The 27245-nt window shown below is 41.7% G+C and overlaps 1 protein-coding gene across 1 annotated transcript; it reads right to left on the bottom strand.

Moving 5' to 3' along the window:
* Positions 1 to 114: 114 nt before the first annotated feature.
* On the bottom strand, positions 115 to 21792 carry ppef2a (protein phosphatase with EF-hand domain 2a). Its single transcript, XM_014172300.2, has 18 exons — positions 21550 to 21792; positions 20534 to 20596; positions 15935 to 15943; positions 15406 to 15533; positions 14749 to 14803; positions 14467 to 14642; positions 14244 to 14358; positions 14028 to 14074; positions 13716 to 13882; positions 13580 to 13616; positions 7327 to 7476; positions 6725 to 7081; positions 5494 to 5679; positions 4731 to 4873; positions 4522 to 4628; positions 1900 to 2066; positions 1556 to 1643; positions 115 to 1129 (listed from the first exon to the last, which is right to left on the bottom strand). Exons 2-18 carry the CDS (start codon positions 20586 to 20588, stop codon positions 876 to 878), a joined length of 2241 nt encoding a protein of 746 aa, XP_014027775.1. The 5' UTR covers positions 20589 to 20596; positions 21550 to 21792; the 3' UTR covers positions 115 to 875.
* Positions 21793 to 27245: the final 5453 nt, after the last annotated feature.

The following is a 27245-nucleotide window of genomic DNA, read 5'->3' as shown; positions in this document are numbered from 1 at the left end:
CCTTGGAATGAGTAGGTGTGTCCAAACCTTTGACTGGTACTATATATATATATATATATATATATATATATATATATATATATATATATATATATATATATAAATAAATAACAGTTGGGGCTCAAAACAGCCCCACCTGCCCTGAATGACTGGTCGCCACTGGAAAGGACCAATGTCCCCATGGAGATATATAACCTTACTGCCACATCCAGTGAACAGGTGGACAGGTTGGCAATGACACGATTCAATCAGTACATTAATAAGAGTTTCACTAAAATGATGGAATGTTTTCCCTATTCTATCACTAAGGCACCAATAACAGTCCGGATCTATTTACATGAACCTGGCAAAAATATAATGTTTTTCATATTTGAAAGTTTCAAATTATGTGCAAGTCACTCCGCTTGAAAGGACATAAACTTTGACGACGTTGTGTATATTTATTGTTGGCCTCTGCATCTGCATACATACTGAATTAATCCAAAACTACATCACTCTGTAGTGTCTTCTTGAACTTCAACCTATGACGAAAATAAAATCCAATCATTCTCTCTAATCACCAAGGAGATTGTCTGCTATCAACCTTCTAGCCTAATCGACACTGCTGTAACACTACATAGTGTCAGTGTCTCAATGTGCGTCAATGATCAAAGCAGCTTGTTGGCTTGTTTGTTTGTGCGCTACCTCCATAGCCCCTGAGGTAATAAACAAGCAGTCTCTTACATTCTCTCTCTCCATACGGAACTTCTCCCACTAGTAGTAGTTTGTTGGTCTTGGGTGGATAGTGTCTTGAGTGGATAGTGTCTGCACTTTTTTTAAAACTTATTCAAACTACTACATAGTTGTTGGGCTCCCCCTCCAGTCCCACTAATCACTCATATATTGGGGTCTGCCTCCAGTTTGGTCAGGTCAGTGGTGGTCCCCATGAACATGCTCTTTCCCCTCTCCAGCCGGCTTTTCTTGTCTGTCAGCCGGAAGGCCTCCATGAACTCATCGATGTCAATGTTGCCGTCCTGGTTGGTGTCTATGGTGACGGACAGGTCCGAGATAGCCTCGTCAGTGATCTCCATCTTTAAGAAGGCACTCAGCAGCTTCCACGTCTGACGGAAGTCCTCCATTGTGATGAACCCTGGAGGGAGGCGGGAGGAGGGGGAGAGAGTGGGGAGGGAGAGGCAGGAGAGAATGGTAGAAAGGAGAGAGGGGAAGGAAAGATGGAGGAGAGGGGAAGGGAGGAGAGATGGAGAGCCAGTGGGATGAGGGGAGAGATAAGTAGCAGGACTGGCGTCAGTTGGCTGGATGTTAATCCTAAATCAGCCACCACCTACTGCTGACGTTAGCTTTAACACCCCACAGACAGACTACAGGGAGGTTGGCCTCAATAAGTACGACATGTGTCTGAGTGTACTTACATACGTACGTATGCAAACTACGCGTCCCAAACAAATAACTGAGTCAACACCGGTAACCGGTAGCTGACGTCATGTCTTGTGCGATCAAAACATTCACCTGAAGAAACAACACATGGAATGAAGGCGGAGTAAAGGAGTATTGTTACCTGAGTTGTCTAAATCCACTATTCTGAAGATGGTCTCCAAGGTGGCGCGATGGCGGTACAAGGTCTCCAGCAAACCCTGATCGATGTGCTGCATAGGCAATCAAGGGGAGAGTTGTCTGTGAACACTCTATAGAACGACACCAATTATTTTCTATGGCATCAGGTTTTGAAATAAGAGGTGTGTCATGACATAACAGCTGTGTTCCCACAGAATGCTATATAACCATGTATGCTTGGACAAGACAAACACAATTAGCCTGTTGGGACAGAAGTATGTACATCCACAAGGATTTGATCAGTATTGTCAATATGGAAGTTAAATGACAGATGTAACATGCCATTACCTCCATTTGTGGCTCTTTTATGGAGAGTTCCTGGAACCACTCCTGGTAGTCCAACATGCCCCCCGGGGTCTTGCAGGTGGCCAGCTGAAAGCGCAGCATCCTCCAGGGTAGGCCTAGACGCAGCACACTCTCTACCGCCGTAGCCCAGTCATTCAGAGACACTTGCCCTGTGTTGGAGACAGGGAGGAGGGGACTGCTTAACACACACACACACATACATATACATATACACATATACAGTTGAAGTCGGAAGTTTACATACACCTTAGCCAAATACATGTAAACTCAGTTTTTCACAATTCCTGACATTTAATCCTAGTAAAAATTGTCTTAAGTCAGATAGGATCACCACTTTATTTTAAGAATGTGAAATGTCAGAATAATAGTAGAGAGAATGATTGATTTCAGCTTTAATTTCTTTCATCACATTCCCAGTGAGTCATAAGTTTACAAACACTCAATTAGTATTTGGTAGCATTGCCTTTAAATTCTTTAACTTGGGTCAAACATTTTGGGTAGCCTTCCACAAGCTTCCCACAATAAATTGGATGAATTTTGGCCCATTCCTCCTTACAGAGCTGGTGTAACTGAGTCAGGTTTGTAGGCCTCCTTGCTCGCAGATGCTTTTTCAGTTCTGCCCACAAATTTTCTATGGGATTGAGGTCAGGGCTTTGTGATGGCCACTCCAATATCTTGACTTTGTTGTCCTTAAGCCATTTTGCCACAACTTTGGAAGTATGCTTGTGGTCATTGTCCATTTGGAAGACCCATTTGCGACCAAGCTTTAACTTCCTGACTGATGTCTTGAGATGTTGCTTCAATATATCCAATTAATTGTCCTTCCTCATGATGCCATCAATTTTGTGAAGTGCACCAGTCCCTCCTGCAGCAAAGCACCCCCACAACATGATGCTGCCACCCCCGTGCTTCATGGTTAGGATGTAGTTCTTCAGCTTGCAAGCCTCCCCCTTTTTCCTCCAAACATAACCATGGTCATTATGGCCAAACAGTTCTATTATTGTTTCATCAGACCAGAGGACATTTCTCCAAAAGGTATGATCTTTGTCCCCATGTGCAGTTGCAAACTGTAGTCTGGCTTTTTTTATGGCGGTTTTGGAGCAGTGGCTTCTTCCTTGCTGAGCGGCCTTTCAGGTTATGTCGATATAGGACTCATTTTACTGTGGATATATAGATACTTTCGTTACGGTTTCCCCCAGCATCTTCACAAGGTCCTTTTCTGTTGTTTTGGGATTGATTTGCACTTTTCGCACCAAAGTACATCCATCTCTAGGAGACAGAACGTGTCTCCTTCCTAAGCGGTATGACGGCTGTGTGGTCCTATGGTGTTTATACTTGCGTACTATTGTTTATACAGATGAACGTGGTGCCTTCAGGCGTTTTGAAATTTCTCCCAAGGATGAACCAGACTTGTGGAGGTCTACAATTTACTTTCTGAGGTCTTGGCTGATTTATTTTGATTTTCCCATGATGTCAAGCAAAGAGGCACTGAGTTCGAAGGTAGGCCTTGAAATACATCCACAGGTACACCTCCAATTGACTCAAATTATGTCAATTAGCCTATCAGAAACTTCTAAAGCCATGACATCATTTTCTGGAATTTTCCAAGCTGTTTAAAGGCACAGTCAACTTAATGTATGTAAACTTCTGAACTTCTGGAATTGTGATACAGTGAATTATAAGTGAAATAATCTGTCTGTAAACAATAGTTGGAAAAATTACTTGTGTCATGCACAAAGTAGATATCCTAACCGACTTGCCAAAACTATAGTTTGTCAACAAGAAATTTGTGGAGTGGTTGAAAAATGAGTTTTAATGACTCAAACCTAAGTGTATGTAAACTTCCTACTTCAATTGTGTATATATATATATACACTTACATATATACATTAAGCAAAAAAGTGTTAAACAAATCAAAATACATTTTATATTTGAGATTCTTCAAAGTAGCCACCCTTTGCCTTGATGACAGCTTTGCACACTCTTGGCATTCTCTCAACCAGCTTCATGAGGTAGTCACCTGGAATGCATTTCAATTAACATGTGTGCCTTGTTAAAAGTAAATTTGTGGAATTTCCTTCCAAATATTTTGATTTGTGTTTTTTCACAGGTCTGATGTCTTCACTATTATTCTACAATGTAGAAAATGGTAAAAATAAAAGAATCTCAAATATAAAATAGATTTTGATTTGTTTAACACTTTATTGGTTACTAAATGATTCCGTATGTGTTAAATAGAAAATGTTGAAAATAGTACAAATAAAGAAAAACCCTTGAATGAGTAGGTGTGTCCAAACTTTTGACTGCGCTGGTATATACATTACTTGCATCCTTTTGGATTCTTTTTTTTTCTCCCACCCCCTGCCATGGTTGGAGAACTCATTCTCGTTCTCTGAAAGGATGCAAGTAATGTTATTTGATAGACTTACATTTTATCTGCTAATTTCATAGCTGATCTATTCCCCCCCCCCAAAAAAACAACCACAAAATAAGATATTATATCTCATGAAATATGAGTATAAACAATTAAAGGGTATAAATTGTACTAAATCACATAAATCTTAATCCTTTGGAGGAACATGGCTATGTCAATTTATACGACACCTGTTTTGTCTTTGTCAAACTCTTGGAAGGCACTGACGAGGTCAGACTTGTGTGCAAACAGCTGTTCCCGCAGGACCTTGAGAGCTGAATGTTCTACCTTCCCCACACTGTAGTCCAGACAGGGAGAGCAGATCAAACTCTGTCCACGTCAATTTAATAATCTATATCTTATTAATCGAAATCATTTTCCATTGTCTGTTGTAGCTTACCTTTTCCTGAGGGTGAGTTCTCGAGTCATACTGCTAGCCTGGTACTGAATCAAATAAGGCACTAGGTCTGGTCCCAGTTTCACGTAGGCCCCTCTGTTGCTGCCCACTTCATAGTAGTTGGAGGCAGAGAACAGGGTGAGGACCTGTTGTACAAATTGCAAACAATACAGAATTACCAAACAGTGAAAAGCAGTGTTTTAGTTTCCAGAAACCTCTCGTACTGCACTTTCAAAGCACACAAATGTAGGCTGACTAAAGCAAATGAGCAGCTTTACAACCCTTGCTTGACTTGGGCAGGAGCTCACCGGAGCTGATTACCAGCACCTGTTACTCTTATAGAATATTAGCTGAAAAGTATGGTGGAGCAACTGCTCCCCTCTGTGAGATAAGAGATAAGACTTTAGTGTAGGCTTATGTCACGACAGGGCAGTGGGCATAGTGGGCATAAATGGGACTTAGCATTCAAAATATGCCATAACCAAGGCCAGGAATTGTTCCTGGCCACATGACCTGACGAGGACAAACTTGTGGCCCTACTTATAGCGTATAATGAGGGTCTAGAGTGTTTTATGATCAGGTCACGTCTCAGAGTATTGCTGATCTGACATCAGATTTGCCGTTTAGATCATAATGAATATGATTATATGGACAGGAGGAAGTGTAATATATCCACACTCCTACTCTGAGACACTGTTTGGATACAGGCCCTAGTCTTACCCATCCTATGTAAACCCTTAGACACATTTAGCCTGACTGTTCTCACCCTGCGGTTGTGGCAAAACTCGTAGCCATCCTGCTTGCACTCGTGGGAGCGGATGATGAGCTGCATGTTGTGTCTATCCAGGAAGTCCTGGGTGACGTCTGGCCCCCAGTAGCAGCCTCCTCCCCGCACCTCATTGGGTATGCAGCCGTTCTGAGACATTGGGTCACTCCACAGTAGGTCCAGAATCTAGTCATATAAATAATACATTGTAAAATTATTAGCATTTTTGTCAGACCCAAGGACTTTACAATAGGCTATCATAAGGAAAACAAAAATGACAGTAAACAAATGACTGGTATAGGGCTATAAGTAGATATAGAGGTGAGAAGACCATGGCTGTATCTCAAATGACATTCTATTCCCTAAACAGTACACTACTTTTAGCCAGCGCTTATATTATATCAGAGTATATACTACATACTGCTGACAATCGTTCACCCTTTAAGAGACAGATTTTCCTTAAAATAATGTGATGGATTCAGTTGAATAACTATTGTACTGTAAGACACATTAACCTTCACCATTGAGTTAAAGGGAAGAGAACAAAATGTAGTTGGCTAATCTTGTAAAATTAGGGTTTGTCCTGAAACGTGTCTGCTTGTAAGACAGATGGCAAATTGGAAAGCAAGATTGTTATTCAGGTTGACGGATTAACGGTCCTCTGTCTTACAGTCTGTCTACCAGTGACTAAGTAAGTGACTGTAAGCAGGTTGGCATTTACTGTCATGAGTCTTGCCCTGGAGGCAGCTCTGCAGAGTGGTGACTAACTGGCACAGCCATAAAGTCATAAAACCTGATTTTAAACCTAACCCTAACCTTAACCCTAACCTTAACCACACTGGAAATCCCTAATGCCTTAAACTAATATTTTTGTTTTCATTAATTTATATGATATAGACAATTTTGCAGCTGGTCCATCTAACGCCTGTGGCACTCCAGGACCAGGGTTGCCTACCTTTGATCTCGTGGAAACCTCTCAGTTCTGGCTCAAGGGCAAGAGTCATGACAATAAATGTCAATCTGCGACATACACAAACAGAGGATAGAGCACTCCTAGTGCTGAGGTGGTGTTTAACAACCAATCATGAGTAACTGACCGAGTATCGAACCTGTATAAAGCTAAAGGCTAAAGTCGTCAGGTCTCAGACAAGGTTACAGTTACTCATCACACGGCACAGTTCACCAAACCACCTCTCTAGTCTGCAACACATCCCCAGCCGGAATTCCTCACCTGTTTCCACTCCTCTACAGTAGTGTCTGCTGTGTCGGTGGATTCCTGCGACGCCGAGGAGACGGCCAGGGTGTTGAGTTCCCCCTGACTGTGGCTGAAGCCGCCCTTGATGAAGACGGACTGCCTCCGCCGCACCTCTATCTCCTCGTCAACGGTCCGGGGGACCCTGCCGGAAAAGTCCTGGAGTGAGCGGCGCTGGAAGCCATCCCGGGGTCCGAAGGAGTTGGCCTTGATCAGGGAGACCCGGCGCTGGTTGTTCTTGATGCCTGACAGGTCGTCTTCCATGTCCAAGTCCACAGAGGACTGACTCACTGGGTATTGTGTCCTCTTCTTAGGAGGCCTCAGGGCTGACACGTACTGGGAGACGACATAGAAATAGAGATAGAGAAACGGGGAGGGAGAGAGAACACAAAGGCATTATTTCAATTATATGAAATAATTTATTAACATTTACATCTGTCCTCTTTGTCAGTCTGTGGAAATGGACCGTTTTCCCTTTTCTTCATGTGTTTGTACAGTGTATGTGCCACCATATTTTAGGATTGATTGATTGATTGATTGATTGATTGAAACTACACTTGTCTAGAGAAAGTCTCACTCACTTTGTGTCTGTCCACTCTGGCTATGAGGCAGAGGTCCGTGGTGTTGGAGATGCCCCCATGCAGGATCAACACTTTCTGATCGATGACTGTTGCCAGGGGCAACCAGCTGAAGATTTTCTGAAGCAGCTTTAGGATCCTCTTGCCGTGCATCTGAGGACAAGGGAAATTAACTACAATTATAATCAATCACTGCATTGTTGAATAGATGAGAGGAGTGTGACATTTTGTCCCTATATGTGCCAGCAAAGTTGGGAATTGTGTTTAAAAAATATATGTCAAACTGATCTGGCTTTTAAACCAGTGTAAACAAATAATCACTTTAGCTGTACTGTTTTGATGCATGTTTAGAATCTGGGTAAAGATCCAAGAGTGCATTGCTGCGTGGGCGAAAGTACAGTAAAGCCACTGATCATCCTGACTCACTGTAACCTGTAACCGGCACATTGAGAGAACACTGATGACCTTAAGTCATCTTATTTAGCAACCTCTTAATCCATTTACTGGACGTTACGCAGAGGAGTCAGTGAATGACCCACATTGAATGTGAAAATACACCCCTTTTAAGCTCTGAGCAATGAGCAAGCCAATTGCAGTTTATAGTTGTGATTCCAAGTTATCAAAGTATTAAATAAAGATACCATTTAGATAGCAAAGAGATTTTCCTGATGTTTTATAAGTAGGATAAAGAGGATTTAATGCCATATGGTCAACAAACTCTTCAGAACATCCTGCACGTATTTACAGTCCTACATGAGACTGACATCAGACTTCAGTGAGCTTGTGGGCAAGGTCCTAATTTGTGAGTTCTCTGTCACCTGGAGCTGCATGGCAAATGGTTCAGGAACACAAGGATAGGACAATGCCCAAAGACTGGTCAGCCCTTCCCCCTCTGGGGGGCCAAAATGATCAGTTGAAGTCGGAAGTTTGCATACATTTAGGTTTGAGTCATTAAAACTCGTTTTTCAACCACTCCACAAATTTCTTGTTAACAAACTATACTTTTGGCAAGTCGGTTAGGGCATCTACTTTGTGCATGACACAAGTAATTTTTCCAACAATTGTTTACAGACAGATTATTTCACTTATTATTCAATATATCACAATTCCAGTGGGTCAGAAGTTTACATACACTAAGTTGACTGTGCCTTTAAACAGCTTGGAAAATTCCAGAAAATGATGTCAATGATTTTGAAGCTTCTGATAGGCTAATTGACATAATTTGAGTCAATTGAAGGTGTACCTGTGGATGTATTTCAAGGCCTACCTTCAAATTCAATGCATCTTTGCTTGAAATTGTGGGAAAATCAAAATAAATCAGCCAAGACCTCAGAAAAAAATTGTAGACCTCCACAAGTGTGGTTCATCCTTGGGAGAAATTTCCAAAATTACCACATTCATCTGTACAAACAATACAAACAATAGTACGCAAGTATAAACACCATGGGACCACGCAGCCGTCATACCGCTTAGGAAGGAGACGCGTTCTGTCTCCTAAAGATGGATGTACTTTGGTGCGAAAAGTGCAAATCAATCCCAGAACAACAGAAAAGGACCTTGTGAAGATGCTGGGGGAAACCGGTACAAAAGTATCTATATATCCACAATAAAACGAGTCCTATATCGACATAACCTGAAAGGCCGCTCAGCAAGGAAGAAGCCACTGCTCCAAAACCGCCATAAAAAGCCAAACTACAGTTTGCAACTGCACATGGGGACAAAGATCATACCTTTTGGAGAAATGTCCTCTGGTTTGATGAAACAATAATAGAACTGTTTGGCCATAATGACCATTGTTATGTTTGGAGGAAAAAGGGGGAGGCTTGCAAGCTAAAGAACTACATCCCAACCGTGAAGCACAGGGGTGGCAGCATCATGTTGTGGGGGTGCTTTGCTGCAGGAGGGACTGGTGCGCTTCACAAAATTGATGGCATCATGAGGAAGGACAATTAAGTGGATATATTAAAGCAACATCTCAAGATATCAGTCAGGAAGTTAAAGCTTGGTCGCAAATGGGTCTTCCAAATGGACAATGACCCCAAGCATACTTCCAGAGTTGTGGCAAAATGGCTTAAGGACAACAAAGTCAAGGTATTGGAGTGGCCATCACAAAGCCCTGACCTCAATCCTATAGAAAATTTGTGAGCAGAACTGAAAAAGCGTCTGCGAGCAAGGAGGCCTACAAATCTGACTCAGTTACACCAGCTCTGTCAGGAGGAATGGGCCAAAATCCACCCAACTTATTGTGGGAAGCTTGTGGAAGGCTACCTGAAACGTTTGACCCAAGTTAAAGAATTTAAAGGCAATGGTACCAAATACTAATTGAGTGTATGTAAACTTCTGACCCACTGGGAATGTGATGAAAGAAATAAAAGCTGAAATAAATACTTCTTCTACTATTATTCTGACATTTCACATTCTTAAAATAAAGTGGTGATCCTAACTGACCTAAGACAGGGAATCATTTTTACTAGGATTAAATGTCAGGAATTGTGAAAAACTGAGTTTAAATGTATTTGGCTAAGGTGTAGGTAAACTTCTGACTTCAACTGTGTCTCTCTGGTACAGTATCAGAGCATTGAATATTGAATGTAATAGAATAATACTATAGATTCCATGTATAGTTTCTATCTGAAACTTGTTCACTGAGGATACCTCTGATGCTGTCTATATACAATACCAGTCAAAAGTTGGACACAACTACACATTCAAGTTTTATTTGTTTTTTTAACTATTTTTTACATTGTAGAATAATAGTGAAGACATCAAAACTTTGAAATTACACATATGGAATCATGTAGTAACCAAAAAAGTGTTAAACAAATAAAAATATATTTTAGATTCTTCAATGTAGCCACCTTTTGCCTTGATGACAGCTTTGCAAACTCTTGGCATTCTCTCAACCAGCTTCATGAGGAATGCTTTTCCACCAGTCTTGAAGGAGTTCCCACATATGCTGAGCACTTGTTGGCTGCTTTTCCTTCACTCTTTGATCAAACTTATCCCAAACCATCTCAATTGGGTTGAGGTCCTGGTGATTGTAGAGACCAGGTCATCTGATGTAGCACTCCATCACTCTCCTTCTTGGTCAAATATCAAATCAAATCAAATGTATTTATATAGTCCTTCTTACATCAGCTGATATCTCAAAGTGCTGTACAGAATCCCAGCCTAAAACCCCAAACAGCAAGCAATGCAGGTGTAGAAGCACGGTGGCTAGGAAAAACTCCATAGAAAGGCCAAAACCTAGGAAGAAACCTAAAGAGGAACCAGGCTATGAGGGGTGGCCAGTCCTCTTCTGGCTGTGCCGGGTGGAGATTATAACAGAACATGGCCAAGATGTTCAAATGTTTATAAATGACCAGCATGGTCAAATAATAATAATCACAGTAGTTGTTGAGGGTGCAACAAGTCAGCACCTCAAGAGTAAATGTCAGTTGGCTTTTCATAGCCGATCATTGAGAGTATCTCTACCGCTCCTTCTGTCTCTAGAGAGTTGAAAACAGCAGGTCTGGGACAGGTAGCAGACCTTACACAGCCTGGAAGTGTGTTTTGGGTCATTGTCCTGTTGAAAACAAATGATAGTCCCACTAAGCGCAAACCAGATGGGATTGCATATCGCTGCAGAATGCTGTGGTAGACATGCTGGTTAAGTGTGCCTTGAATTCTAAATAAATCACTGACAGTGTCACCGGCAAAGCACCCCCACACCATCACAACTCCTCCTCCACGCTTCACGGTGGGAACCACACATGCGGAGATCATCTGTTCACCTACTCTGCGTCTATAAAGACATGGCGGTTGGAACCAAAAATCTAAAATTTGGACTCATCAGACCAAAGGACAGATCTCCACCGGTCTAATGTCCATTGCTCATGTTTCTTGGCTCAAGCAAGTCTCTTCTTCTTATTGGTGTCCTCTAGTAGTGTTTTTTTGTTGTTGCAGAAATTCGACCATGAAGGCCTGATTCATGCAGTCTCCTCTGAACAGTTGAGGTTGAGATGTGTCTGTTACTTGAACTCTGTGAAGCATTTATTTGGCCTGCAATCTGAGGTGCAGTTAACTCTAATGAACTTATCCTTTGCAGCAGAGGAAACTCTGGGTCTTCCTCTCCTGTGGCGGACCTCATGAGAGCCAGTTTCATCATAGCGCTTGATGGTTTTTGCGACTGCACTTGAAGGTTCAAAGTTCTTGAAATGTTCCATATTGACTGACCTTCATGTCTTCAAGTAATGATGGACTGTCGTTTCTCTATGCTTATTTGTCTTTTACCAAATAGGGCTATCTTCTCTATACCACTCCTACCTTGTCACAACACAATTGATTGGCTGAAACTCATTTATTTAACCTTCATTTTACTAGACAAGTCAGTTAAGAACAAATTCTTATTTACAATGACGGCCTACCCCAGCCAAACCCTCCCCTAACCCGGACAATGCTGGGCCAATTGTGTGCCGCCCTATGGGACTCCCGATCGCGGCCGGTTGTGATACCCTCTAGCACTGCGATGCAGTGCCTTAGACTACTGCCCCACTCAGGATCCCTAATTCCACAAATTAACATTTAACAAGGCACACCTGTTAATTGAAATGCATTCCAGGTGACTACCTCATGAAGCTGGTTGAGAGAATGCCAAGCGTGTGCAAAGCTGTCATCAAGGGAAAGGGTGGCTACTTTGAAGAATCTCAAATATAATACATATTTTGATTTGATGAACACTGTTTTGGTTACTACATGATTCCGTATGTGTTATTTCATTGTTTTGATGTCTTCACTATTATTCTACAATGTATAACCTTCAGATGTTATAAATGGAATTAAATGCCTTTGCTCTCTCCCTTATCCTGTATCCAGTCCATGGAGGTAGGTTGTATGATCAATTCTCATTTCCTAGGCTTCTAGGCCTCTGGCCTAGTAAGCATCTCTTTGTCCATGCTTTGCCTTGTAAATTAACCTTAGAATCTATATGCTAGAATAATGCTTTGTTGATCTCAGTATTGCCTTGTAACTTAAGCTTTATGCCTTGTATGAGAACCCATTCATTTTCTAAAGTTATTAAATAATACTTGCTTTGATATTCACTTCTCATGACCATTCATTGATCTTAGTCAGCTAAACCCATAATAGTTTTTTCTTTTCTTTAGGGATGGATCAGCTTTAATAGTGCAGATAGTTTGTAGCTTTCATCAATGTAATTGTCTGCATCATTTCCAATCCCCCATATATTTTTTTGTAAATATATATAATCTCAAATATAATATAGATTTTGATTTGTATAACACTTTTTTGGTTACTACGTGATTCCATGTGTGATTTCATAGTTTTGATGTCTTCACTATTATTCTACAATGTATAAAATAGTCAAACTAAAGAAAACTCTGGAATGAGTAGGTGTGTCCAAACATTTAACTGGTACAGTATGTATGATCTCTGTGGTTACACGTATCTGTACACATGTATATATACATATCTCTCTTAAATATATGTTCCTTTATTATTTTCTCCTAACCCTACCACCCCTCCCGTAATTACTTCCAGCTTATACATACTATATACATTTTATAGACACAATGTATTTTACAATAGCTATCTTTTGTTTGTTTTTAATCCCAACCTTCAGATACCATCAACCCCTCCCATCTATCTCTGAAGACCATTCAGTTTGATTTTGCCATATATTTTTAGCTGTGCTGTTTCACAAAGTTCTGAACCTATATACAATTTACAGACACAGTACATTTCACATTAGTTATTTTGTTTTTAATCCCACCCTTCAGCTCCACTCAACCTCTCCCATCTATCTCTTAACACCATCCATTTATTTGTATTTTTTATTAGCCATATATTTTTCAACTGTGTTATGATGTTTCACAAAAGTTCTGAACCTTTCTATTCTCATAGTTGCTACTGATTGCAAATGAAAGATAACAATTTTTTCTAAAAGTATTATTATGTTATTGAATACAAAATACTTGATTGTGCATGGTTCAACTGTAGTCTCCTGCATATTGATAATTATATTTATGGAGTCAGATAAACATTTTAATAGGCTAATTGCTTAGTCTTATCACGAGTCGCATGTGAGGTATTTATAATATCATATGCACTGTATTATATTATATATTATATTATATATATTATATGTATTATATGCACATGTCAAATATTACTGCCCACTACAAGTTCATCTTGTGTTAGTCAACACTTCACCAGGATGTGTTCTTTATTTATTTAACTTTTCTAAAATGAAACCTACCTTGTATTTCCCCAACACCTCCTTGGTGAAGCCATACCTAAACAAACGGCAAAGAGATACCAGAGTTGAAACATATGATTTTTTTAAATGATTAAATAGATTGAATTCGTACATGATCAGTGTTTTGACTGTATACCTCAAGTTGACAATATGGTCTTCATGGTTTCCCCTGTTGAGGTGAACTTCGTTTGGATACACGAGCAGGAAGGCAAAAAGGATGAGGAGAATCTCAATGGAATCTTTGCCTCGATCAACAAAGTCTCCGTTGAAAACATATGGCCGCTCCAATGATGGCATGCCATTCTACAGGGGAAACAATAAACACAACAGACTATGAATATCTTAAATGTATATCTTCATATCTGTTATGGGGGAAAGTTTCAACAAAAATAATGATTTAATTTCATATGTAATTAGCTGATAAATTGTAGCAGATGACACACAGTACCTTGTAAAATATCAACAGCAGGTCTTCAAGCTGCCCATGTAAATCACCTTGGATGAAACAATGCTGTATCAATACACTGATATAACTATTACAGTTGATCATTTACTATTATTTGTATAATTTAAGGTATATAAAAAAAAACATTTGAAAAGGGTTGCTCTCCTCAATGAGGTGAATCGAGACAACAACAAAAAACTGTGGTGATTTATTACTCACCACAAACTGTGATTTCTTTGCTGTGACAGGTGGAGATTCGACTGATGTTTGGCAGCTTTCGGAGTAACTTCCATGTTTCCAGGAGAAGTTGGAGAACGTACCGAGAGTGGAGCTGCTACTGGGAGAAACAGTTGTGTAGTGAAGGGGATTTGTGATAAAGCTAAAGCATTATAGTTAGGAACAGAGAATCAATTTCATTCTAACTGTACATAAATGCACCTACTCTTTTATTCCTGAAGGCCTCTACCATGGCAGCCACTTGTTCCACAGTAAGAGGGAAGATAAGACGGGGACCTGAGTAGATCTCTGGCACCTCAATATTCTTATAGCAGAAGTGCCTCTCCCACTCTGCATCACGGCACACTTCATTTTCTCTGAATATGTGGGAGATTAAGTTGCCTGTAGTGGAGAAACCACAGGTATAATATGACAACATTCGTGAAACCAGAAATAAGGGTCCCAATTGTATACAAAAGCCACAACAGAAGGGCAGGAAAAGTCTTACGTTCAGTGCTAGCTGGGTTGAAGTTGTCCATGAGGTAGCCAAGGAAATTGTAAAGCTGCATAGAGAAGAGAGAGATAGACATTTTCTTTAACAAAGTTTCACAAAGTATTCTATAAGTAGGTATTCACCAGAGGAACTGTATGATTGAGTTGAATTACTATGTAACCTTTCCTCACACAAAGTAAATACTAATATTGCACTTTTTGGATGATTTATTTGCTACGTAAATTAAAATATATTAGCCTGCAAAATTGCATTTTCTCTTAAAAAACATCTAATGTTAATCAATCTTTTACTTTCTTATTTCTTCTACTTTCATTTTGCCATGTCCTTCGAAGTACAGGAGGATACTAATTGGAGGTTACACCTTAATTGGGGAGAACAGGCTCATGGTAATGGCTGGAGCGAAATGGTATCAAATACATCAAACACATGGTTTGATGCCATTCCATTTGTTCCGTTCCAGCCATTATTATGAGCCATCCTCCCCTCAGCAGCCTCCACTGCTTCGAAGGTAGTGTACCAATTCATGGGGAACAGTTGGGGGGAGGGGCATGAACCAGCTACCATGTAGTTGCAGGGCAAGTGCACTACCAACTGTGCCATAAAGTCTCTGGCAGTTGTACACTAATATACAGGGTGACTACAGTGTCTCACTTTGATCTGGGCCTGCTCCCCAGAATATTCTATAGACTGGAAGATGTTCCAGGTGTATCTGCGTCTCATCTCCATACGAGCCACATACTGACGGTACCAGCGCTGGATCAACACAGCTGCCTTCATCGCTGTTGGACAGAATAGAGAGAGACCATTCAGTGCTAGACCTAGACCCACAAACATGCCTGCGTATGTTCATGCATTATGTGGTTGTATGTCTCTGGGTGGGTCACAACAGTAGAGTATTAGATATATAATCACAACAGTATTATAACAAGGACAGATCATTGATTGCCATGATTTATCAATGCCAGGTCTGGCCATTATGTAACAAATACCTGGACCGATTCTGGTCCCAGTCCACCCTTGCTAATGGGACACAACAACATACTGTCCAACAAAAGCCAGACCACTACAGCCTTGACCTTTGACCCAGACAGACCCTGCAGTAAACATTCCATCTGTTTCCTGTTACCTGCTACCTTACAAGTAAACAACATCAACATAGAAGGGAAGCATGTGGGCTTACATGTGATGGCTTCATGTAGCGTTGCAGATACAGAAAAATAAGAGAAAATGCATTAAATTATTTCACACACATACAAACAGGTTAGGATTTCAGATAAAGGAGGTAAAGTCACCATTATTCTGTGTATACTGCAAATTGGTCTACATTTTCTAGGGGGAAATTCTTTATCTTTGTAGAAATTGCTTGAACATCGCTAAAATAAAAAAAGAGCACACACATCCTCTAAAGGCTCCTACACATCTATCCAACTACAGCCAACCCAACCGGCTGTAGATCATCATCAATATTTAGTTGGCTGTAGTTGGATAATTGTGTTGGAGTCTTTATAAAGCATGGAGAAGTGGATACATTATCAATGTCTCTCAACCTCCAGTCCGTGGACCGTCACTGTTCCCTGAAATGGTTACCAGACAGAAATTTAGTCAGCTCTCATTAAAGTGATGCTCCAAAGCATTTGTATAATATCAGCCAGTAGTTTTGAAAGTAATGCTCACGAGCCAAAATGGGTCCCCGGAAATTTTGCCAAATTGTGTAGCACATCATCCATTTCGTATGATATGTTACGAAATGTTTTTGCAATTCGTATGATATGTTAAGAATTCCAATTCATACAATATGTTACTAATTTGTAAGGGGCCGATTCAGACTTAGGAAATGTAGGCCTTTTCTATGCACTTCTCAGTATTTGGTTTTCAAACTTACCTTATTCAGTCACGTAGAGCACTCTGCAGGTGTGGTTACCTTGCACGATCGAAATAAATGTAATTCAACTGCTGAAAACCCTCCCACTTGCTGGCCAACATATTTTCTCGTAGAGTTTTTATTCAATAAGGTTTCCAGTACATATATCTTGAGCCATCCCTTTAAATACGGTGTACCTTTTAGTTTGAATTTTGTCAACAGACTCACTAGAATATATGGAGAGAACGGGTTCAGAATATTAGGGATCAATGAAAGAAATACATCTAAATATATGCATATTCGTCTCCGTTTCACCACCATTTGGTAGATTAATAAATACTCTGATCTTGTAGATGAATTTAAGGTCAGGAAATTATTTATGTATCATAAAAAACAGGTTTGGAGAGCCTTTATGCACAAAATATATTGATTAATCAAAAATACAGTGGTTTGATTCATCCTGAAAGTTGCCTTAGTCAGTTCTTCAACCCATGGTAATGTTGGAAGATAAGTCTACATAGAATTATAATAGGGAGAATAGTGTACAATAGTCTATTGCCTGCACTTGCCTGCACTAACCATCGGCTTCAACGCAGTTTGGTCTGCGTTCTGCTCCATAACAATTTAATTAACCTACATGTTTTTTTTCTCCACCTCACTAATATGTCCGACCTCAAACCTTGTTATCAACTGTAGCTAACGATCCTCAGCAACAACCACATGGCCATGACAGCGTTTACACAGGAAGCAAATGAAAGTAAACGAAACAAAGTATGAAATGAAAATGTATGCTATACAAACGGAAGGGAACTTACAATAAATTGACAGTTGAATATGTGTGGTTATTAGGCCTACTGATGGTCGATACTGATAGTGGCTAATATTTAACATGATAGAAATATGAAATAGAGAAAGTCGAGATAGTCTATAAGTAAGACATTCGAGAGTACCCATCCCTGCAAGTTAATAGGCTGTACAATTTTAATTCTGCATAATGGCACAGCACATTAACTTTAATATGGGAAAGTTGATATGTTGTTTCAGTTTGCTGCTATATGAGTGGTTTCACATTTGCCTCCAGCGTCTATAAGATAAAAATATGTCTAAAACAATTGTCATTTATATTTACAATTCCCTTATCCAAACGGATTACTCATTTACCTAGCTCATTTTAATAGCTCTTATCAAGTTGTAACCGGCAGGTTCGTTAGACTTTATTCATGGAATCCTCGCATGTAAAGGTGGTGGAATTATTAGGGAATTAAGTCAAGGTCAGAATACGAGGTATCTGTAAACACACATCCGCCACACCTTCATTTATTCAATCTCCACCTAAAACGAATAGCAGGTGAATAGCATAATATTCTCATGCTTAAGTTCAATGTCAGAATACGCGTAGAGAGAAAAGTGTTTAAAAGGGAATTGCTTTCCATTTACGCTGCTTAAAGCGGCAATCAGCAGTTGAAATAATAACAAAGCGAATCCCCGCCCCTATTTTGGTAAAAGCTGAGGGATGGGGCTGGAGAAATGTAACCACTCTCAAATACATAGACAGAGCTATGGATGCAAGGACTAACAATTCATGATATCAAAATGATAGTTTTAACCATGTTTTGCGGCTACCTAGTGTTTGTTTACATTTACTTTATTACAAACATCGGAGTAAAACAAGCTTATATTTTCTGATGGGGTACTACAGTTGAACTAAGCGCATGAGGCATTAATATGTTATATTCTTCAAGAATCAATGGGTACATACTGTATAACTAATTTCTAAGTAAAAAAATAACTAATTATGTAGCAACTGCAGATTGCCCTTTTAACTCTGGCGATCCCAGACTGCATCTTTAATAGATTTGATGTAAACCGTCCTCAGATTAGGAGGAACCATATGGTTCCTGGGACAAAAAAAAGTTTGAGAAAGACTGATAGATATGGCACTGGACTCTGAGTTGATCTGCGACGATTGCACCTTCCATTATTTTATGGAAGAGAAATAGAGGGGTGTATGGTTAGAATATCTTACCGTAGTTGATAAACAGAATACAACATTTTTGAATAATTTAGAGGAAATCATTATCAGTGGATGCTTTTTTCTATCCTTCCTGATGTATTGTGGCCCTTCCTTGGAAACTGTGTTAACTAACCTCCAGACGAGCTTCAATAACATGCAACTCTCCTTCCGTGGCCTCCAACTGCTCTTAAATGCAAGTAAAACTAAGTGCATGCTCTTCAACCGATCACTGCCCGCACCTGCCCGCCCGTCCAGCATCACTACTCTGGACGGTTCTGACTTAGAATATGTTGACAACTACAAATACCTAGGTGTCTGGTTAGACTGTAAACTCTCCTTCCAGACTCACATTAAGCATCTCCAATCCAAAATTAAATCTAGAATTGGCTTCCTATTTCGCAACAAAGCATCCTTCACTCATGCTGCCAAACATACCCTCATAAAACTGACTATCCTACCGATCCTCGACTTTGGCGATGTCATCTATAAAATAGCCTCCAACACTCTACTCAACAAATTGGATGTAGTTTATCACAGTGCCATCCGTTTTGTCACCAAAGCCCCATATATTACCCACCACTGCGACCTGTACGCTCTCGTTGGCTGGCCATTGCTTCATACTCGTCACCAAACCCACTGGCTTCAGGTCATCTTCAAGTCTCTGCTAGGTAAAGCCCCGCATTATCTCAGCTCACTGGTCACCATAGCAGCACCCACCCGTAGCACGCGCTCCAGCAGGTATATCTCACTGGTCACCCCCAAAGCCAATTCCTCCTTTGGCCACCTCTCCTTCCAGTTCTCTGCTGCCAATGACTGGAACGAACTGCAAAAATCTCTGAAGCTGGAGACTCATATCTCCCTCACTAGCTTTAAGCACCATCTGTCAGAGCAGCTCACAGATCACTGCATCTGTACATAGCTCATCTGTAATTAGCCCATCCAATCTACCTCATCCCCATACTGTATTTATTAATTTATCTTGCTCCTTTGCACCCCAGTATCTCTACTTGCACATTCATCTTATGTACATCCTCCTATTCCAGTGTTTAATTGCTATATTGTAATTACTTCGCCACCATGGCCTATTTATTGCCTTACCCCTCTTATCCTACCTCATTTGCACATGCTGTATATAGATTTTTCTACTGTATTTTTGATTGTATGTTTGTTTATTCCATGTGTAACGCTGTGTTGTTTTATGTGGCGAACTGCTTTGCTTTATCTTGGCCAGGTCGCAGTTGCAAATGAGAACCTGTTCTCAACTAGCCTACCTGGTTAAATAAAGGTGAAAAAAAACAATTTGTGGTTATGATACATTTCATATGTCAACACCAATGAAATTTTAGCAGCTGATCTTATTCAGTCTGGAACAATTAGGGTTAAGTCTTGCTCAAGGGCACATCAAGAGATTTTTCACCTAGTCAGCTCAGGGATTTGAACTAACAACCTTTCAGTTAGTGGCCAAACACTCATAACCGCTAAGCTACCTGCTAGCCTATGACACAAGTAAGATGTAAACATGATTCATGCTTGTAGAACAGTGGTATTCAAACTTTTTCAGTGGGGACCCCACTTTTTCCGCCAGAATTTCTAGGGACCCCATTTTTTCCCCAAGAATTTGTCATGACCCCATCCCACTCAATTCTAATTAAACAAAATGAAACAAATAATTATATTAACTCAATCACTTTTATTTTTTCAAATGATATTTCTCAAAAACGTTTGTATATTGTCCCATACAATAATCTGTACTCTTTATTTCTTGTATAAAAAAAATAAAAATAAAAAGAATTCAACATTTTTGCGACCCCACTGCAGGATCCCCGTGACCCCGACTTTGAATACCGCTGTTGTAGAACATAAAGGCCAATGATCAAGACTCCCAACTGTCAGGTTAGGCCTACCTTTTCCCCCCTTTTTTGTATGGAACTGGTTCGACTTTGCGACGCCACATCCCATGGTTATTCCTGTCAGGCAAACATATTAAGAATCACAATTTATAGAACCTGGGCCATGTCACACTGCCAAACACTGAAAGACCAAAATAGATCTGACCCAGACAAACATGTCCACTACAAAGAAACCAATGAGAGCAACGTTTTAATCTGGTTATCTTCTGGCTCACCTCGGGCCTCATTGATTGACCTCAATCCTACAGTAGAGACTGTATGTAATTCTATAAAGGCATACTTATGCCATGACTTCTATGAAATGAGATGTTGAAACAGTTTTACGTTACCCTTTGGCAAGTTTGGTAAGGCCTATAATATGTATTGTGACTTTTAGTTTCTGAAATGTATTTATATACCAGTGGCTATCATGTAACAAACCATTATGGGAAATACTGTTGTTTCTATGACATTGTTAGTATTGTTTTCTGTGTTTCAAAAGCTGATTGTGTTTCTGAAATGGAAAGTCAATGTTGTTTTTAAAGGACTAGGGGGTTTAATGTACATAAGATCAAAGAAAAACAGACAAATGAAAAGTCTATCACATAACATCTGACAATCACAATATCTCTGATTGAGCTGACAAGAGGAACATTATTGAATTAATGTTGAATTAATTACGTCTGTTATCAAACATCTTACTTCCCATAATAATTTGAGATATTCATTTTATTCTGCTTCTTCTTTTTCTTCTCTTCCACTTTTTTGATTCATGAAACACTAAAATGGTAAGAGACCATCTTAAAGGGCCAATCTGCGATTTGAACAATAACGAAGCGGTCATGCCGCCACTGTTTCGATAAAACAAGCATGTATCTTGGGTTCTGATAGGGTATGACAGTTGAACTGAGCTCATTAAGCATTTATAAGTTATATTCTTGAAGAATCAATAAGCATGTAGTATTGCAGATTGCCCCTTTAACATAGCCATATGAAAATGTAAATGCTTTTTTCAAAGAAAAACAACTTACCTGGTCACCGGCGCTACTCTGTCAACAAGTTCCCAAGTATTTTGGCCATGAACGGTTGGTCTCAGTATGTATTCTTGGAGCATTTGCACCTTTGCATTTCTCTTCAATCCACACACATCAAGTCAAGGTTTGAGATCATACATACTAGTGAGGTGGACAATAATATTATACTTCACTACTGACATCATGTGCTGCTATTCCATATGGCAGCTCTCTTGTTGCTCTCTTGTTCTCTGGTGTGGCTTGTTTGGCATTATGGCTTAATCAAGGCAACAAGCCTCAAGTGGATTAGGCTGGCTAATGACTTGATGCGGCTAGAGTAGACTGTTCTTTATATAGAAGGATGGCATACTGTACCTGTTAAAGGGCAACGTGTGTTGTTTGGGGACATACCATGACTTCATCGTTGATTACAGCTGTCTGTATCGACGTGATTGCTAGGTATGAAGTTTGTGTGTTTGTTAGAGGGGATCTCACTTGGTTTCTAAATACGGAGTGACAGTAATGCGTCTGTGTGTAGCTGGTGAGATGAGTCAGGCGCAGGACAGCAGATATGAGTAATGAAAGCAATTTTACTCAATAATATAACAATACACGTAGTATAAATACAAGGCCACAAATACGGACAATAAATACAATAAACAATTACTCACAAACAAACATGGGGGAACAGAGGGTTAAATAATGAACAAGTAATTGGGGAATTGAAACGAGGTGTGTAAGACAAAGACAAAACAAATGGAAAATGAAAAGTGGATCGGAGATGGCTAGAAGGCCGGTGACGTCGACCGCCGAACGCCGCCCGAACAAGGAGAGGGACCAACTTCGACGTAAGTCGTGACAGTACCCCCCCCTTGGTGCGCGGCTCCAGCAGCGCGCCGACACCGACCTCGGGGACGACCCGTAGGACGAGGCGCAGGGCGATCCGGATGGAGACGGTGGAACTCCCACAGCAACGAAGGGTCCAAGACATCCTCCACCGGCACCCAGCATCTCTCCTCCGGACCGTACCCCTCCCACTCCACGAGGTACTAAAGGCCCCTCGCCCGACGCCTCGAGTCCAGGATGGCTCCAACAGCATACGCCGGGGCCCCCTCGATGTCCAGAGGGGGCGGAGGAACCTCCCGCACCTCAGACTCCTGGAGTGGACCAGCCATCACCGGCCTGAGGAGAGACACATGGAACGAGGGATTAATACGGTAATCTGGGGGAAGCTGTAACCTGTAGCATACCTCGTTCAATCTCCTCAGGACTTTGAATTGCCCCACAAACCGTGGACCCAGCTTCCGGCAGGGCAGGCGGAGGCGCAGGTTTTGGGTCGAGATCCAGACTCCGTCCCCCGGTGCAAACACTGGGGCCTCACTGCGGTGGCGGTCAGCACTCACCTTCTGCCGCCTCACGGCCCGTTGCAGGTGCACATGGGTGGCGTCCCAGGTCTCCTCCGAGCGCTTAAACCATTCGTCCACCGCAGGAGCTATGTCCTCAGGACAGGTCCACCAGCTGGTCCAACATGAGGCTGGTGTCTCGGCAGGCCAACTCCCGACGGACGTCCTCGCGCAGACTGCAACGGTAGTGATCGATCAGGGCCCTGTCGTTCCATCCCGCGCTGGCGGCCAGGGTCCGGAAGTCCAAAGCGAAATCCTGCGTGCTCCTCGTCCCCTGCCTCAGGTGGAACAGACGTTCAACCGCCGCTCGACCCTCAGGCGGGTGGTCGAACACTGCCCGAAAGCGGCGGGTAAACTCTGCGTAATGGTCCAATGCCGCGTCTCCCTCGCTCCATACGGCGTTGGCCCACTCCAGGACTTTGCCTGAGAGGCAGGAGACGAGGGCGGTCACGCGCTCACGTCCCGAAGGAGCCAGGTGGACGGTCGCCAGGTAGAGCTCCAGCTGGAGTAGGAACCCCTGGCATCCGGCAGCCGTCCCATCATACTTCCTCGAGAGTGCGAGCCAAATCCCGCTGGGACCGGGTGAAGGAGGGGTGGACCAGTGGAGCCTGCTGTAGTGGGGCTGGTGGAGGTGTTGGAAAACCTCTTTCTCTCCCATCTATCCATCGTCTGCAGCACACGATCCATGGCGATGCCCAGACGTTGTAACAAGGTTGCGTGCTGCTGGACGCGCTCTTCGACCGAGAAAGGGGGGCTGTCTGCTCCTGCTGACTCCATTCCTGGTGAGTAATTCTGTAATGCGTCTGTGTGTAGCTGGTGAGATGAGTCAGGCGCAGGACAGCAGATATGAGTAATGAAAGCAATTTTACTCAATAATATAACAATACACGTAGTATAAATACAAGGCCACAAATACGGACCTCAATACAATAAACAATTACTCACAAACAAACATGGGGGAACAGAGGGTTCAATAATGAACAAGTAATTGGGGAATTGAAACCAGGTGTGTAAGACAAAGACAAAACAAATGGAAAATGAAAAGTGGATCGGCGATGGCTAGAAGGCCGGTGACGTCGACCGCCGAACGCTGCCCGAACAAGGAGAGGGACCGACTTCGGCGGAAGTCGTGACAGTGACAAAGACTTAATTTAAACTAAATATGGACTTATCAGCCAGCCCTACTCTGTTGTTTATGATTTTGTTGTCATGGAGGACTAATTAGGCTCATTGATTCGTGTAGAAAAATAAATGCTGCGCTCATGGAATGGCATGCTTTGAGCACTACGGAAAAGTGCTATTTACATGTGAAAAGTGAATGCCATATGCTGCATTTGCTATAGGCCTATTGTTTACATTTTGTTGGTGAAGCTTTGATATCTTGATAATATGCAGCTGTTTAAAGGGCAAATCCACAAATGAAAAAATAACTAAATTGTTTTGGTAAAAAGGTGAGGGATGGGCCTGGAGAAATGTAACCACTGTCAGATTATTAGACATAGCTATGGATGCAAGGACTGACCATCAATGACATCAAAATTATTGTTTTAACCATGTTATGAGGCTATACAGTGTTTGTTAACATTTACAATGTTTACAAACATTGGAGAAAAACCAGCTTATATTTGGGGTTCTCATGGAGTGTGACAGTTGAACTAAGCTCATAAGGCATTTATCAGTTATATTCTTCAAGAATCAATGGATATATATATATATATATATATATACTGCTCAAAAAAATAAAGGGAACACTTAAACAACACATCCTAGATCTGAATGAAAGAAATAATCTTATTAAATACATTTTTCTTCACATAGTTGAATGTGCTGACAACAAAATCACACAAAAAGAATCAATGGAAATCCAATTTATCAACCCATGGAGGTCTGGATTTGGAGTCACACTCAAAATTAAAGTGGAAAACCACACTACAGGCTGATCCAACTTTGATGTAATGTCCTTAAAACAAGTCAAAATGAGGCTCAGTAGTGTGTGTGGCCTCCACGTGCCTGTATGACCTCCCTACAACGCCTGGGCATGCTCCTGATGAGGTGGCGGATGGTCTCTTGAGGGATCTCCTCCCAGACCTGGACTAAAGCATCCGCCAACTCCTGGACAGTCTGTGGTGCAACGTTGCGTTGGTGGATGGAGCGAGACATGATGTCCCAGATGTGCTCAATTGGATTCAGGTCTGGGGAACGGGCGGGCCAGTCCATAGCATCAATGCCTTCCTCTTGCAGGAACTGCTGACACACTCCAGCTTCATGAGGTCTAGCATTGTCTTGCATTAGGAGGAACCCAGGGCCAACCGCACCAGCATATGGTCTCACAAGGGGTCTGAGGATCTCATCTCAATACCTAATCGCAGTCAGGCTACCTCTGGCGAGCACATGGAGGGCTGTGCGGCCCCCGAAAGAAATGCCACCCCACACCATGACTGACACACCGCCAAACCGGTCATGCTAGAGGATGTTGCAGGCAGCAGAAAATTCTCCACGGCATCTCCAGACTCTGTCATGTCTGTCACGTGCTCAGTGTGAACCTGCTTTCATCTGTGAAGAGCACAGGGCGCCAGTGGCGAATTTGCCAATCTTGGTGTTCTCTGGCAAATGCCAAATGTCCTGCACGGTGTTGGGCTGTAAGCACAACCCCCACCTGTAGACGTCGGGCCCTCATACCACCCTCATGGAGTCTGTTTCTGACCGTTTGAGCAGACACATGCACATTTGTGGCCTGCTGGAGGTCATTTTGCAGGGCTCTGGCAGTGCTCCTCCTGCTCCTCCTTGCACAAAGGCGGAGGTAGCGGTCCTGCTGCTGGGTTGTTGCCCTCCTACGGCCTCCTCCACGTCTCCTGATGTACTGGCCTGTCTCCTGGTAGCGCCTCCATGCTCTGGACACTACGCTGACAGACACAGCAAACCTTCTTGCCACAGCTCGCATTGATGTGCCATCCTGGATGAGCTGCACTACCTGAGCCACTTGTGTGGGTTGTAGACTCCGTCTCATGCTACCACTAGAGTGAAAGCACCGCCAGCATTCAAAAGTGACCAAAACATCAGCCAGGAAGCATAGGAACTGAGAAGTGGTCTGTGGTTACCACCTGCAGAACCACTCCTTTTTTGGGGGTGTCTTGCTAATTGGCTATAATTTCCACCTGTTGTCTATTTCATTTGCACAACAGCATGTGAAATGTATTGTCAATCAGTGTTGCTTCCTAAATGGACAGTTTGATTTCACAGAAGTGTGATTGACTTGGAGTTACATTGTGTTGTTTAAGTGTTCCCTTTATTTTTTTGAGCAGTGTATATATATCATTTATAAGTCCAAAAATTGATTTAGCAACTACAGATTGCCCCTTTAAGTCTATCAAAAGTGTGCGAGTTTGAACATTAGGCCTATGGATTAAAGAAAATTATCAGCATGAATTAGATTGAGCAATAAAATACCCACTATTATTCCATAGGCTGGGATCCGCACTGTGCAGCTGTTGCAAGAGCGCATTTTTCACTGGCTGTCCACTGGTTTCAAAAACAATGATTGATAGGCAGCTTAAACTTCCTGAATTCAAACATTCTTGGGTTCAAATACACATTTAGATTTGTGAACAGCCATCCACAGCAACCACAATCCCTAAGGAGCAAATAGCTAAATGAGAGAGCAGCAGTGTGATTCACATCAATGCGCTATGTAGATATCAATAATAAGTGATATCCGTATCGCTGTAGACTACATCACTTCTGTCATCCTTACCCCCAAGAGTTTATTCAAGTTGGATAAACTTTGGATGCCGACAGCAGTCATACCATTGGAAGACATAGCTTGGACTGTAGCCTACAAAAGCCTATTCCTGCTCTTTTTCTGCGATCCATCAAACCCATTTGGTGATTTATTTAGAATTCAAGGCACACTTAACCAGCGTGGCTACCACAGCATTCTGCAGCAATATGCCATTCCATCTGGTTTGCGCTTAGTGGGACTATGATTTTTTTTTAACAGGACAATGGCCCACCACACCTCCAGGCTGTGTAAGGGCTATTTGACCAAGAAGGTGGGTAATGGAGTGCTGCATCAGATGACCTGGCCTCCACAATCACTCGACCTCAACCCAATTGAGATGGTTTGGGATGAGTTGGACCACAGACTGAAGGAAAAGCAGCCAACAAGTGCTCAGCATATGTGGGAACTCCTTCAAAAATGTTGGAAAAGGATTCCAGGTGAAGCTGGTTGAGAGAATGCCAAAAGTATGCAAAGCTGCCATCAAGGCAAAGGGTGGCTACTTTGAAGAATCTAAAATCTAAAATATATTTTGA

Source organism: Salmo salar, chromosome ssa24 (genome assembly GCF_905237065.1).
Source record: "Salmo salar chromosome ssa24, Ssal_v3.1, whole genome shotgun sequence".
NCBI lineage: Eukaryota > Metazoa > Chordata > Actinopteri > Salmoniformes > Salmonidae > Salmo > Salmo salar.
The sequence above is the reverse complement of the archived record's forward strand: the minus strand, read 5'-3'. Positions and strand labels throughout refer to the sequence as shown.

Excerpts from the sequence above, each read along its gene's own strand:
- ppef2a (XM_014172300.2), bottom strand. The coding sequence starts at position 20,588 with ATGGGATGTGGCGTCGCAAAGTCGAACCAGTTCCATACAAAAAAGGGG. Across the intron at positions 14,075-14,243 it reads CAAAGAAATCACAGTTTGTG|GTGATTTACATGGGCAGCTT; the intron begins GTGAGTAATAAA and ends GTTTCATCCAAG. Across the intron at positions 5,680-6,724 it reads CTGTAGAGGAGTGGAAACAG|ATTCTGGACCTACTGTGGAG; the intron begins GTGAGGAATTCC and ends TTATATGACTAG.